Consider the following 15,967-nt stretch of genomic DNA (forward strand, 5'->3'; position numbering starts at 1 on the left):
CTGGGGAACCCCGAAATCTTGCATTCCCAGGGCACCGTGGCGCAGCAGCCCAGCCCCCCTGGCTTGACATCAGCAAGCTGGAGTAGTCCGGGGGGTGGAGGGGAGGGCCGCGTAAAAGCGCGCGCGGGGACTACAAATCCCGATTGGCATTGCGTGGCCTCCCGGCTGGCGCCTGCGCATCACGGGCCCGGCGTTTGAGTGGCAAGTTGTTTGTTACAGCGAACACCAGCTGCTGCTGCGCCGGGCGCCGCGCTCCGCCGGGCGCTGTTTGCTTGTCCACCCCGTAGCTTGCTGCACCCCGCAGGTCCTCCCCAGGCCTCCTTTTTTTGCAACTTGCCAAGCTTCCTTTTTCTGGATCGAGTACGAATCAGCCCGGCATCGAGCTCCGGGCCCCCTTCCCTGGGCCGGTTGCCCCACGGCTTGGGGCGCACAGGGGGCGGGGGCCGCGGCTCGTCCCCGTCCCCCCCCCCCCCAACTCGGGCCACCGCGGATGATCCGCCGTGGAGGAGCCCTGGGCGGACGATGGAACTGCACATTCTGGAACACCGGCTGCAAGTTGCCAGCGTCGCCAAGGAGAGTATCCCGCTCTTCACCTACGGCCTCATCAAACTTGCCTTCCTGTCTTCCAAGACCAGGTGAGAGAAAGAGAGTAAGGGGCGAGGGGATGGCCGACGGGGGGGGGGAGGTGTCGGGGGGGGGGCTCATGGTACCGGCCCCGGGACAGACAAAGAGGCGCACCCCGGGGGGACGCAGTGCAAAACAACTTCATTCCCCCCCCCCAATCTCTGCCATTCTCCTGCATCGGACAAAGCGACCCCTGTGCTCTCTAGTGGGGGTCCCCTCCACCCAGAAGCCCCCACCCCACTGCGCCTCCAACTGCTGCCACCAACACCCAACACCCCCCCACCCGTCTCAGTCCCTTCCCTGAGATCCCGAGTAACCTCCCTAAATGGCCTCTGTGATGCATCCGTGAATGAATGAATGAACGAATGAATGAATGAAAAACAGGTGTGGGGATCCGGAGGAGGAAATACAAACTAAACACGCCTCATCCCCCCATCCATCCATCCACCACCACCACCCTCACCCTCCTCCCAGTTGGGCCGGCCCCCCTGTAGCCATTGGCAAGCGGGGAGGGATGGCGCTGAGCTCGTTCTACCCCAGAACAGAAATATCATAAAATCATTAGTAGATGTTTATCTCCAGGTGCCTGCGAGGGTAGAAGAGGTGCAGGCAGCGGGGGAGGGGCAGCAGGGCCAGGGTCGCTGATTTCTTTTCTCTTTGGGGGTCCAGCGGGGGGGGGGGGGGGGAGGGGGCGGATTTTGAACCATGGAAGGGGATGAGCAGGCATGTTGATGGATCTGCCTGGAGCCTGGGCTTGGATGTTCAAATAGTGGAAGGCCTTGGGAGGTAAGAAGAAAAAGAAGAAAAAAAATATTTTTTTTTAATCTTAGATTTTTTTTTGTCCCCGTTGCTAGATGTGTTTGACTTCATAAACTCCTGTTAGGTTAGTCAGACTACCTTTTCTTTTCATTGCCCATTTCCCCTTATGCAGTGGGAATTGGAGCAAGCAACCATTAACTCAAACCCCTTACCATTCACTTACCATTATGATGGGTCTGGTTTGGGGGGGAGGGGAGTTTAAAGCGAGGATGCACTTACCTCCTTGCCAAAGGAATGGATACAGGTCAAGATTAAGTTAAATTAACAGCAAACACAGACCCCTCCCTCCTTCCCCTGCCTTGCTGTCTTGTCTCCTACCGGTTGGGCTCAGGGGGAAGGGCCTGTTAAAAGTTCTTGCCTTAGGGACCTGACTTGGACAGGGCTATTTCTGAGCTTGGTCAGGGCTATTGTTTAGAAGATGAAGCCAGCTAGGTAGCTTTGCCAGTGTTTACTTTTCTTCTCTGAGAGCTGTCATATCTGCGGGGACCAGAGGTTTGGAGTCCTTACCTCCCTTGTCCGAGTAGCCCCTTGCTCCTTGGATGCCCCCAGGTAAATCATTAAACAGGTCATTTGAAAACAAAGCTAACAGCTCAGGTTCTGAACACGCTTCCCTCCCCACCCCCCAAGTGCAAGAAGCCCCTCTGTCACCACCTTCTAATCCTGTATCCACTCGCCCTCGCCCTCTGCCCGCTCTCCAGGCAATCCCCTGGACTCAGAGGCTGGAGGTAACAGATTCCCAACCTCTGGCCTCAACAGCCCCTGACAGCCTCCTGGTTCCTCCTCTTCTTTCTCAGGCTGGAGAAAAGAGGGCTTTTAGGGGAACTTTTCATTTTTTTCTTTCTCTTTTTAGAAAGACAAGAGAAAGGCTGGCTCTGCTTGTTCCCTATGCCTTGGTGAAGGGACTGGCATTTTTTGTGTATGTGTGAGCATCCCTCATATGTCACTCCCAGGGTCCAAGTTGAAGGTCTCAAATTGAGGCCCAGAGACAAGCTCATACCAGCCTACCTGACCACTGAAACACCTTGTGCCCTTGTAGGGCTGGTACCCCTCCTCCCTTCCAAGACAGGCCCAAGTGACCGGCCCAGTTGCAAGATGACTCAGAGGTCAAAGGTCACCTCCTTGTCTTCAGACGCTAACTCTAGAAACCGCTGAGTATAGTTGCTCTGAGAACTGACAAGCTGCTGCACTTATGCACTCTGAGCCCAGGCGTGGCTTCATGCTGGAATCAGCCCAGTGGCCCAAGCCAGGTCACTGTCCGTGTGTGTGTGTGTGTGTGTGTGTGTGTGTGTGTGTGTGTGTCTCCCTCTGTGAAATGGACATAGCACAGCCAGGACCACTTCTTTGTCACGGAGCTGCTTGCTGGGAGTGGGTCATTCAATGCATATTTAAAACCAGCTATGTCTCTAAAGGAGTGTTGGTGTGTGGCTATTAAGTTATTTACAGCAGTGAACCCTGCACAGAGTAATTCTTGACTCTCTCCCCTCCACTGTGGTCCAGGTTCCTATTAGCACTGACCTTCCCCCAAATGGTGACTCCCTGGAATATCGCACTGCCTGTTGAAACTGTTTCAGTCCCTGTTTCTACAGGGCCAGGCCCCTGCTGTGGCATTCAGGGCCTTTTGGGGAACCTGGATCCAGAATCTTTGTCTTGAGCCATCTCCCCAAGCAGAGACACTAGTAACAGCCCCTCGCCTGCTTTCTCTTCCCTCTTCACATCTGTATGTCGTTCATCTCTTCCTGGAATGTCCCCTACACCCCTGTCAGTTCCACTTCAGCCCTCAAGATTAGTGACGTAACCCTGAAGCCTCCCCAAGCACTCCCCTGCCTCCACCCTCCACACAGACTTAGTCACTCCCCCCCCCCTCTCTCTCTCAGGTGTCTCCTTGAGGTGAAGCAGGTAGATCATGGGGCAGAGAATGGTTCTAGAAGACACTCAGTTGCTACCTGGATGCTGCTGACCCCAGTGTAGACACAGGCTACCCTATGTAGAGAGAGATATACCCCTCCCTCTGCAGAGCTAGGCACCCAGTCCTGGGAAGGAAAGACACAATCATAGTTTAAAAAGCTGAAGTCAAGAAACGTGGTCCAGCAGGATAGAAAAAAGGAAGGCCGAGCCTGGAGAGGTGGCTCAGCAGTTAAGGCTGCTTGCTGCCCTTGCAGGGGGCCTAGTTTGTCTCCCCGCATGCAGGCCAGGTGGCTCACAACCTCCAGTAACTCCAGCTTCAGACCCAGTGGCCTCTTCTGACCTCTGCAGGTATCGGCACTAATGTGCACACATGTATCTAAACATAAATGCATAATTTTTAATAAAGAAAGAAAGCAAACAAAAGAGCGGTTAGGGCAGCCTGGCGGCCCACCTGGAGGAGAAGGCTTTATATTATATGCAGTATCTTAGTAGGAATTAGGCAGGAAGGGGGATCAAGTCTACAAGTACAGGCCTACATCCTAGTGTATTAAGGGAATGACAACTCAGTGACATAGCTTTTACAGAGAAGGCACTTGGAGCTCAGGGATTAACTTGCTCAAGGTCATGAGATCAAGGACCGAGCCCAAGATGTGAGTCTACATCTCTGTGGATTAAGCTCTGTTTTTGCAAAGGAGGCCCATAGTCAGGAGTGCCAGCAGCCTTTCTGCTTGCAGTGTGCTGTTCAGAAAGAGTCAAGAGCACAAGATCAAACCACTGACCTTCATGCGTTCTCTTGCACCCTCTTTCTTTTTTGCAGCACTGAGGATTGGTCTCAAGGCCTCCTACATACACAGCAAGTGCACTCTACCACTGAGCCACGCCCCCAGCCCCTCACTGGGGGATTCTAGGCAGGGGCTCTACCACTGAGCCACGCCCCCAGCCCCTCACTGGGGGATTCTAGGCAGGGGCTCTATCACTGAGCCACGCCCCAGCCCCTCACTGGGGGATTCTAGGCAGGGGCTCTACCACTGAGCCACGCCCCCAGTCCCTCCCTGGGGGATTCTAGGCAGGGGCTCTACCCCTGAGCCACGCCCCCAGCCCCTCACTGGGGGATTCTAGGCAGGGGCTCTACCCCTGAGCCACGCCCCCAGCCCCTCACTGGGGGATTCTAGGCAGGGGCTCTACCACTGAGCCACGCCCCCAGCCCCTCACTGGGGGATTCTAGGCAGGGGCTCTACCACTGAGCCACGCCCCCAGCCCCTCCCTGGGGGATTCTAGGCTGGTACTCTATCACTGAGTTATACCTCTGGCCTTTTTCAGTTTTTGTTTTGATACCTGGCCTTACTAAGTTGCCCAGCCTGACCTTGAATTCACTCTGTAGCCAAGACAAGCCTTGAACTCAGGATTTTTCCGTCTCATCCTCCCAATGCCTGGGATACCCCATCCAGCTTCTTCATTTTTCTGATTCTTTAACCCAGTAGTCCTCAAGTGTATATCTTTCCTGAAGGAAGGCTGGAGCGAGGTAGCCAGGGCCCACTTCTACAAGGTGTACCTCATGTCAGCCAGCCCCCAGGGGCCTCCTCAGAGGTAATGTCAAATCTCTGAAATCTATCACAAGGTCCCTAAGCACATGAAAAACAACATGGTCAGGACAGGGGTAGTGAACAGCCTGGTTCAAGCCCCTGTACTTTCTGTCCAAGTTCATTCATTGATTGTCATATTCTAAAGCTCTCCTCTTGCCCCTCCTCCTCTCCATATTCCCTCTCTCTCTGTGTCTCTGTCTCTCTCTTTCTGTCTCTGTCTCTCTCTCTCTTTCTCTCTCTCTCCCCCTCTGCCCCTTACCCCCCTTTTCCTGGAACTCATTGTATAGCCTAGGCTGACCTCAAACTTGGGATACCTGCCCTTTTCCATCCTTTAGGTACTGGGAGTGAACTTCCACCCCTGGCTTAAGCTGTATGGTACACCTAGGTTTTTTTTTTTTTTTTTTTTTTTTTTTTTTTTTTGGTTTTTCGAGACAGGGTTTCTCTGTGTAGCCCTGGCTGTCCTGGAACTCACTTTGTAGACCAGGCTGGCCTCGAACTCAGAAATCCGCCTGCCTCTGCCTCCCGAGTGCTGGGATTAGGTTTTTTCCCTCTTAGTCTCCACAGCTCCGTTTCTTGACCTCTTCGCAGCATATGGATAAATCAAGGGTCTCTTTTTAGACCTGGGGAGATGGCTCCATTGGTACCTGTGTGTAAGCATGACTAAGTTGGGATCCCCAGTACTTACATAAAAAAAAAAAAAAAATGGAAAATGGACTGGAGGCTTGAGAGGCGGCTCAGTGGTAAAGAATACATGCTACTCTTCAGAGGACCCAAGTTCGACTCCCAGCACCACATTAAGTGGTTCCTAAGCACTTGTAATGCCTGCTCCGGGAGATCTCCTACCATCTTCTGACCTGCAGTCATGTATGTACACACACACACACACACACATGTGATAAAAAATAAAACTTCAAAGGGGGCAGGGGAGGCAGTGAACGTCAGGGTTAGCAGACACTCTGACTCAGAAAAGGGGAGGGGTGGGGAGGGCAAAGAGGAGGGTGGGAGGCAAACGGTGGAGGATAACCCAGCGTCAACCTTTGGTCTCCGTGTGAGCATACTCACACGTGTACATGTGTGTGCACGTATACATGCCCCCATATGTACACATGAAAATCAGTTCTGTATACAGTATGGTGTGGGAAGGAGAAGGTGTGTCAGCTAACTTTTGACGAAGCTGTGACAAAATGCCTGACCAAAGAGCTTGACAGAGGAAGTCTGCTTTGACTCACAGTGTGACAGTCGTCCATCACGGCAAGCAGGCACACACGCACGCACAGAGGGTTGGGGGGAGGCACGGGCAGCAATCATCACCGAGAACATCGCTAATACTTCTCACATCCTGGCAGACCAGGAAGCAGAGGACAAACAGGAAGTAGGAGCCCAGCTATTATTATAAGCTTCCAAGCCTGCTCACAGTGACTCACTTCTTCCAGTGAGGCTCCATACCCTAAAGGTTCTTTGACCTCCCAAAACAGTGCCATGAGTTCTCTCCAAAGGGCCAAGTGTTCAAGCCTCCAGAGGACATCTTACAACCAAATCTTAAGGGATAGTGGGGATGTGAGAGTGTTCTGGGGTGGAGGACTGGAGAGAAGACTCAGTTATTGAGAGTCCATTCTGTTCTAAAGGACCAAAGTTGAATTCCCAGTGGGTGGCTCACAACCACCTATAACTCCAGACCCAGGGGATCTGACGCCCTCTTCTGGCCGCCACAGGTACCTACACTCACATGTTCGTACCCACACGGGTACACAGAGTATTTTTAAAAATATGATAAACAGAGTATGGCAGGAGCAGAACTGAGAAGCAGTGACCCATGGCTCTCAACCTCCCTAATGCTGCAGCCGTTTAATGCAGTTCCTCATGTTGTGGTGACCCCCACAACCATAAAATTGCCTCAGGGTGTGTTGACCCCCCCCCCAATCACACAGTTAATTTCATTGCTACTTCATAGCTGTCGTTTTGCTGCTGTTATGACTCATAATGTAAATATCTGATATATGGAACATCGGGTTGCGACACCCACCCACCCACCTTGCAGTGGAGTCACAACCCATAGGTTGAAAACCACTGCCATGAGGAAGGAACGTTTAAGATCGAACCTAAGGAAGTAGGTAGAGTTGATGAGGGATAAGGTGTAAAAAGAGAAGGCTCAGTATGAGGAGGAGGAGGAGGACGATAAGAGAGGATAATGGGGCTTGAAAATGACAGCGGCACATTACATAGATGTATGAAATTGTCAAGAGACTAAAAAGAAAAGCTTTATGCTGGGCCTGATGGTGTAATCCAGTCATTCAAATACACAGGCGGCAGGAGGATCATAAGGTTCAAGGCCTGCTTGAGCTACAAAAGGAGTTTAGCAGGACCCTGGCCAACTTTGTATGACCCTGTCTGAAAATGAAGAGGTTTAACAAAAGAGGATAAGGGTGTAGCTCCGCAGTAGAGCCCCTGCCTAAAATCTAACAGGTGGGGGCGTGGCTCAGTGGGAGAGCCCCTGCATAGTGTCCTCTAATGAGGGGCTGGGGGACGTGGCTCAGTGGTAGAGCCCCTGCATAGAGTCCACCAATGAGGGGCTGGGAGTGTGGCTCAGTGGTAGAGCCCCTGCATAGAGTCCACCAATGAGGGGCTGGGGGTGTGGCTCAGTGGTAGAGCCCCTGCCTAGAATCCCCCAGGGAGGGGGCTGGGGACATGGCTTAACATCACTCTGAAAGGGTTACAACCCTAGGGCCACCAAAAAAAATAAAATAAAATAAAATAAATTAAAAAAACGCTAGGAGCTGGGCTGTTCAGTATCATTTAATGCAATTATATGTCTTTTGCTACCTTTCTGACTGGCCATCTTTAGGATAATACAGGATACCCTGTGGAGTGGCTGGGTGAGCTTTATTACACACTGTGAGGAACCCAGCTAGAGCCAGCATTGTGGCTTCCAACAGTTTTCCTCTAACAAAATATACAGGCCTGGTCTCGCTAAGCCTTGCCAGACCTCCTCACCTTATTGATTGGAGCTATGTCACGTGACTATGCATGAGCGCCCCCACCACCACCACCATGGACCAATTAGAACTCACCCCTTTAAGGTAGGAAACGTTTCTAGCCTAGAGAGGCAGAGGATTCTTTGGCTGATAATGCACATCTAGGTGATGGAGGATGACCACAGTGTGGGGAGGTTGGGGGACATACAGCATGTGAGTCCCCTGACCACGACACTACAGCCGGTCTGCCTCACTTGCCTCCATGCTCTATGGAGGAGCCTCCTGATAGCCAATGCCACAACTGTAAGGCAACATGCTGTTGCTTTTGTGTCTGTGTGGCTGTCTGGTGTATGCTGGTGTATACATGTAAGTACTGTACCAGAGCCATGCCCTCAGCCCCTAACTGGGGGATTCTAGGCAGGGGCTCTACCACTGAGCCACGCCCCCAGCCCCTCCCTGGGGGATTCTAGGCAAGCCTGCTATCACTGAGGAACACCCTCATACCCTCACTGGGGGAATAGTAGACAGACCTAATACCCCTAAGGCACTCCCTCAGCCCTCGCTAGAAGATTCTAGGCAGGTGCTCTACCATGGTGGCACATGCCTGTTGCCCCAGTAGTTAGAAGCCAGAGGTCCACATCCAGTACCTTCCTCTCTTGCTCTCCACCTTATTTTTGAGGCATGGTTTCTCACTGAAGCTAAAGTTCCCCATTGTGCTAGTCTGGCTGCCAGTGAACCTAGGGATCTATCTCTCCCCTCCCAGATCTGAGATCACAGGCATGCATCACCACATGTAACTTTTGACCTATGGGCAGGGAATTTGAACTCAGGTCCTCAAAGTTTGCATGGCAAGCACTTTATGATCCCAGTCTATTGCTACCTTTAAGTGCCACCTTAGAAATCACATTTCTTACCAGGCATGGTGGCATGGGCCTGGCATACCAGGGATTGGCAAACTGAAGCAAGAGGGGCATGAACTTGAGTCCAACCTGTGCTACAAAAACAAAACAAAAGCCCACTTCATTTGAATGCCCCATAGCTATGGGAAACCCCAGAACTGCCCCCTGGATTGGGCATACATTTAAGGTCTCTGGTTCATACTGCCCTGGGCTGAGTCCTGGCATTACTGCTATATTGAGGTCTTGCCAACAAACTGTGGTGGATACCATTGACTAGAGAAGCATGCATAATACTGGGCAGTGGTAGCACAAGCCTTTAATCCTAGCACCCAGGAGACAGAGGCAGGTGGATCTCTGTGAGTTCCAGTGAAGCCATGGCTACACAGAGAAACCCTGGCGCTGGGGGCACAGGGGGCACATTATGGGAGAAAAGCTTAAAACTATACAAAATATTACTAGATCTGTATCACTTTCCTCAGTGCAGCGAGCTGAGGCTACTGCCTTGGTACACTTAGGGAAAGATGGGCTACCCTCAGGTCCCACATAAAAATATCCAGGAGTGGTGATGTGCATTTGGAATCCCAGCACTAGGGAGGCAGGAACAAGTGGATCCCAGAGCTCACTGACCAGTCAGGCCATCCCAACAGAAGGGCTCAGATCCCAGTAAGAGACTTTATCTTTTAACACATGAAGATGGGGGCTGGAGAGATGGCTCAGTGGGTAACAGTCCTTGCTGTGGAAGCATTAGGATCTGAGTTCAAATCCCTATCATCCATGTAAAAAGCTACACACGACTCCACGCAACATATTGCACACATAAGAAAGCAGTTTAAGAGTGATTACTGCTCTTGTAGAGGACCTGGGTTCGGTTCCCAACACCTACCTGGCGACTCACAACAGCCTGTAACTTCAGTTCTAAGACACCATCTTTTGACCTCTGCAGGTTCCTGCAGGTTTCTGACCACCCAGAAACACAAGCATCAAATAAACACATAACTGTTCTTTAAAAAGAGAGAGAGAGAGAGAGAGCGATAAACAAGGAAGATGGTTTCTAAGTAACAATGCCCAAGGTATGTGTACACACACACACACACACACACACACACACACACACACACGGAACCTGGTTCCCTTTTAACATCACAGAGAGAATACTAGGTCAACAGGTGCTGGCTAATGCCAGTCTGCATATACAGAGCCAATTCCTTATGCATCCAATTCTGTTGTGATTCGAGGCAATGCTAAGCACAGATCCTGCCTCTACCTTTGGAAGTCACTGGTCATTGAAGTGGGACATCCAGGATTTCCTATGGCTTAAGAGCTGCAAACAGGTCAGGCTTGCTGGAGGAGGCAACTCCATCTAAATCAGGATCAGCTCAGCGTGGGAAGATGTCAGGAGGTGCTAGGGGCGGGGGGAGGTGCATCCATCACAGATGGGTAGGGAGCAAGAATAGGTGGGCATGGATAGATCAGGAGGGGATGCAGGTGATGAGTACACACGGGAAGCCCTAGAGGAGTCTGGCTGCATCCAGCCCAGCACAGATGATCTATGCAGTTAGGTTGTATGGTGGCAAGGACAGTGAGCAAAGGCTTAAGGGCTAGTAAGCGATGTCTTCAAGGTGCAGACTGCCAGCTTGCACCTGGTGCAAGCCACAGCCTGGGTTGGTACAGCTGAGTCCATGGTACATTTGTGGATGTACCATCTGAGTACACACACAAAGCCACAACAGCACGCAAATGCTGTGTTCTAGGCCGTGCACAAAAGAATAAAAGGAATTCTATCCACTGAGCAGAATGATGGAGAGCTGACTCATCAGTTAAATGCTTGTCATGCAAGCATGAGGACCCAAATTCAGGTCCCCAGAGTCTGTACAAATGCTAGGTGAGTGTGATAGCCCACCTGTAATCCCAGCCTTAGAGACAGAAACAGGATCCCCAGAATAAGCCAGCAGTCAGACTAGCCATACTGACAAGCTTTGGGCTTGATTGAGAGACCCTGCCTCAGTGAATAAGGTGGAAAAGCAAGACAACACAGAAGACACAAGCTTGGGCCTATATGCACATTCGCATATGTGCATACACGTGTACAGTACACACATGCCACATGCATATACGATGTATACACCATGCACACATCATACACATGTGCACACACACATTATCACACTGTCCATCAAAACAAACAAACAGCAACAGATGGTCCCTGCTATGGTAGAAGGTAACACCCTACAGGCTTGACAGGGCCCCCTTAGAAAGGATGTCCAGGTAGAGGCCAATTCCAGATGTTAATTATCTCTGCTGTGCTAGAGTTCTTTTTTTAAGATTTATTTATTTATTCATTTTATGTAGCTGAGTATACTGTAGCTGTCTTCAGATACACTAGAAGAGGGCATTACAGATGGTTGTGAGCCACCATGTGGTTGCTGGGAATTGAACTCAGGACCTCTGGAAGAGCAGTCAGTGCTCTTAACCACTGAGCCGTCTCTCCAGCCCTGTGCTAGAGCTCTTAAATAGGTCTGTAGAGATCGCTCCATTGGTAAAGGACATGAAGACCTGAGTTTGATCCCTAGAACCTGAATTTTGAATTAAAAAAAAAAAAAAAAAAAAAAGGTTGGCTCCTGGGCCTGGCTATTCAGTGAGAGACCACACAAATGAAGGACCCTGGCTCCAAGGAACAAGGTGGGCAACCCATAAAGGATGGCGCCCTCCGTGTCACACAGGAACACACATTGTCTTAGTCATTGTTCTATTGCTGTGAAGAGTCACCATGACCGAGACAACTCTGATAAAGGAAAGCATTGAGTTGGGGCTGGTTCACACTCTCAGAGGTTTAGCCCATTGTCTTCATGGCGGAAAAGCATGAAGAAATGCAGGCAGACATGGTGATGGAGAGGTAGCTGAGAGTTCTGCATACAGAAAGGCAGGTAGCAGGAAGAGAGAGACACTGGGCCTGACTTGAGCATTTGAAACGCCCAAAGCCCACCCCCAATGACACACTTCCTCCAACAAGGCCACACCCACTCCAACAGGCCACACCTCCAAATCCCTGTCAAGTAGTGCCACTCCCTGCTGACCAAGCATTCAAATTGGTGAGCCTTTGGAGGCTGTTCCTATTCAAACACGTAGCACATGTGTATGTGTTTAGAATTACCGTCTCAGATTCAGCCTGGCCTTTTGCCTCTGGCTCAAGTTCCTTACCTGATGTGGTAGTTTAGTCATAGTTATGTCAAATACCCACCATGAACAGGCAGCAAGGAAACGGTTATTTTCCTTGTGGATTCAGAGGTCTTGATCCATCATGGTGGGGAGGGCGTGGCAAAACAGTTCATTTCACGGCTGTAAGAGCAGGTGACATCATGGTGGACCAGGAAAAAGAGTGGCGCTCTAACAGGAAGGGACTAAAAGCAGGCTAGAGCTTCCAAGGACACGACTCCCATCTACTCTCTCCATCCAGGCCCACCTTCTACAGCTCTAACACCTCACAATCATCTATTCGAATTGTGTGTGTGTGTGTATTATATGTATATATGTATTCTGCATATACCATCGCATACACGTGAAAGTCAGAAGACAGCTTATGGGAGTCAGTTTCATCTTTCTACCCTGAGGACCCCAGGATCAATTTCAGCTCGTCAGGCTTGGTAGCAGATGCCTTCACTTGCTGAGCTATCTCACTATCCCTCTATTCAGATTTTCAATCCATCAATGGATTAAGTCATTGGTAAGGTCAGAGCCCTTGGGACCTGCTTGTTTCCAATATGCCCTCACAGACGCACCTAGACGCATGCTCCCAATCTCTTAAGTGCCTCTTGGTCCAATCATTCTCACCTTAAGATTGACTGTTGTGCCTGGCATTTTAGCCATACCTTTTTGTCCCACCTGTCTCCCATAGACCCTATTTGAAAACATCCGAGATAGGCTTGTTTCCTTCTGAGACAGGGTCTCCTGTGTCATCCAAGCTGGCCTCAAACTAGCTATGTAGATAAAGATGGCCTTGAATTTATAATCCTCCTGCCTCCCTCTCCCATGGGCTGAAATTACATACACCCAGCACCATATCCAGTTTCTGAAATCGTTTTAAAATCTGTAACAGCTCTGACACTCTGCATGTAAACGCTACAGCTCATCTCTCTCTTCTTCAGTGTGTGCCTCAGGGACTCTGCGTTTGGCTAGGTCATAAATAGTAGTCTTCCTAGTGCCTGCCACCCCTTGGAGCCTTTGCTTGGTAGGAAGCCAGCCACCATGTTGTGAGGACACTCAGTCCTCAAGAGGTTGAGGCGGGAGGATCATAGGTTCAAGACCAGTCTGGGCTCCATGGCAAGACTTCATCTCCAAAGAGAGGAGAGAAAGGATCAACTAATTTGATTTGAAACTCAGGGTCTCTGTTGCACACCGTTTGTTCTGGCATTTCTCAGCTTTTTTGGAGACGATAGCCTTCTTTGTCACTCTGCCGAAAGACCCCAGCTGACAATGGTTTCTTTTCTCTTCCCATCTTACAGGGAAGAACATTTTCTTTTGCTACTTGGTAAAAGGCGTCCTGTTATTTGCTAAGACCCACATGGGGACTGGGGATGTTCCTGGATGCTTGCCTAGCGTGTATGAAGTCCCTGAGTTCCATCCCCAACATATCTCAGCATTCAGGAGGTAGAGACAGGAGGAGGCAGAGAGGGGGAGAATCGGGAATTCAAGGTCATTGTTGGTAACATGGAATAGGAAGCCAGCCTGGACTACATAATACCCTTTCTTAGACAAAAACAAAAGACACGGGCCAAAGAGGAGAGCTGCCTGGATAGAGGTGGGGCCTCCTCACCCACTTCACAGCAACTATTGAGACTATAACCGAGCTGGAGAGAGAGTTCAGTGGGTCAAGCATTTTCTGTGCTTCCAGAGAATCCAGGTTCAGTTCACAGTACCCACGCTGGGCAGCTCATAGCTGCCTCTGACAACTCCAGCCAGCGGGTACACACGCACAGACACACAAGTACACATAATCTAGATTTAAAAAGGACTCAAACCGGTAAGCATAAAATGAATAAAGTATTGGCGAGGAAGTAGAGAGACTGGAACCCCCTCATGTGATATTGGTAGGTATGTAACGTGCTTTTTAGTTTTTCTCCAAAGACTTTAAAGTAGAGCTGGCAAGATGGCTTCGAGGGTAAGGGTACTTGCCGCCATACCTGATGGTTCGTGTTCAATATCTGGAGTCCACGTGGTGGAAATAGAGAACCAGCTCCCACGAGTTGTCCTCTGAGGTCCACACATGCACCATGGTATGCATGCCCACACATACAGACACACACAAATATGAAGAAATACGTTTTTTTTTAATAATGTGAATTGAAAGCCGGGCGTAGTGGCACACTCCTTTAATCCCAGCACGCAGGAGGCAGAGGCAGGCGGATTTCTGAGTTCGAGGCCAGCCTGGTCTACAAAGTGAGTTCCAGGACAGCCAGGGCTATAAAGAGAAACCCTGTCTCGAAAAACCAAAAAAAAAAAAAAAAAAAAAAAATGTGAATTGAGAGCTAAGCATGGTGGAACACAATTGTCATCCCAGCACTGAAGAGACTAAAGCAGGAGTTTAAGGCCAGCCTGGTCTACAGAGGGAATTGAACAACACCAGCTTGGGCTATATAATGGGACCCTGTTTCAAACAAGGATCTAAGAGGGGAGGCTAGAGAGATGGCTCAGGAGTTAAGAGCACTTGCAGAGGACCTGAGTTCTATTGGCAACCACGCCAAAGCAGCTTACAACTGCTGTTCCAGGGCATCTGAGGCCCTCTTCTGGCCTCCACACACATGTGCACATACATACATATAGATGCATGCACATAACTAAGCACTGTGTGTGTGTGTGTGTGTGTGTTTGTGTGTGTGTATAGTCTGAGAGAGAAAAAATAAGTTGCTTTTGCACTTCTGGGTCTACATCCTGAAGAATGGGAAGTAGGACCACAGGAAGACTGTGTGTAATTCATGTTCCCAGCAGCTTTGATTCACAAAAGCCAAAGCAGGGAAGAAACCCAAGATTCAATCAACAGGTGCATGCGTAAACATACACAGCCATGGTGCAATGGTATCCACCCTTCAAGAAGGACGTGCTGACAGTTGCCACAGCCTGGATGAACCTTTAGAACACGATGCTGAGGGAGATCAGCCAGTGGGGGAGGGGAGAGGCAGTGTAGCAGTCTAGGTTCCTTCTGTGAAGTTCTCAGAGTAATTCAATTTATAGAGACAGATTAGGCAGACGTGGAGTCCCAGGCACTTGTGAGGTGGCAGGAGGGAATGAAGGACGTTGTTGACTACATAGTGAGTTTATGGCCAGCCTGGGCTATATCAAACCCTGCCCCAAAAATAATCATAGAGGGGTTGGAGAGATGGCTGAGCAGTTAAGAATACTTACTGTAACTGGGCATAGTGGCATATGCCTTTAACCCTAGCACTTACAAGTGGACCTCTGTGAGTCTCAGGACAGCCAAGGCAACATAGTGACACCCTGTCTCCAGGAGGCAGGGGTGGGGGCAGGGGGTGCTCCTACAGAGGACCTGAATTTGGTTCCAAGTCTTACCAAGGGCTATTCATAAATACCTGCGACTCCAGCTTGGAGGATCTGATGCCCTCTTCTGGTCTCCATGGATACCTACACTCACAAGCGTGTGTGTCCCTTAAATCTTTACAAAAGAAATATTTACTAAAAATAACATTGTAGGGACAATGTATGAGGCAGTGTATGCTTGCCAGGGGCTGGAGGAGGGGCACAGACTTATTGCTTAAGTGTTGGGTTTCAGTGCTGCAAGATGAAGGAGTTCTGGAGACAGGTGCCCTTTCTGGTTACAACAGTGGCAGTGCCTTCTGCCACAGACAGGACTGTGCAAAGTTAGAATGGCAAGGTGTATATCCTACATGCTTTACCACAATTTAGAAGCTGTTTTAAAAGGCCTGATATCCCAACTACACGTGAGGCTGAGGGGGAGGATTGTAGACTCAGGGCTAGCCTGGGTAACTTAGTAAGACTCTGTGTCCAAAAAAAAAAAAAAAAAAAATGCTGACTCAAAAAAAAATGCTGACTCAGTATATAGCCCCTAACTAGAATCCCCCAGTAAGGGGGTTGGGGTGTGGCTCAGTGTAGAAAAACTTGCCTAGAATCCCCCAGTGAGAGGCTGGAATATGAC

The 15,967-nt window shown here is 50.1% G+C and overlaps 1 protein-coding gene across 1 annotated transcript in view; it reads left to right on the plus strand.

Annotated features, from left to right (window-relative positions):
- The first annotated feature begins 211 nt into the window (after positions 1–211).
- Castor2 (cytosolic arginine sensor for mTORC1 subunit 2) overlaps positions 212–15,967 on the plus strand; it is a 41,822-nt gene continuing 26,066 nt past the window's right edge. Inside the window, exon 1 of the mRNA XM_021162662.2 lies at positions 212–635. Coding sequence (XP_021018321.1) covers positions 523–635 — 113 coding nt within the window. The 5' untranslated portion in view covers positions 212–522. The remainder of the gene's footprint in view (positions 636–15,967) is intronic.

The sequence above is a fragment of the Mus caroli genome, unplaced genomic scaffold (genome assembly GCF_978045245.1).
Source record: "Mus caroli unplaced genomic scaffold, Mus_caroli_1 scaffold_4, whole genome shotgun sequence".
Classification (NCBI taxonomy): domain Eukaryota; kingdom Metazoa; phylum Chordata; class Mammalia; order Rodentia; family Muridae; genus Mus; species Mus caroli.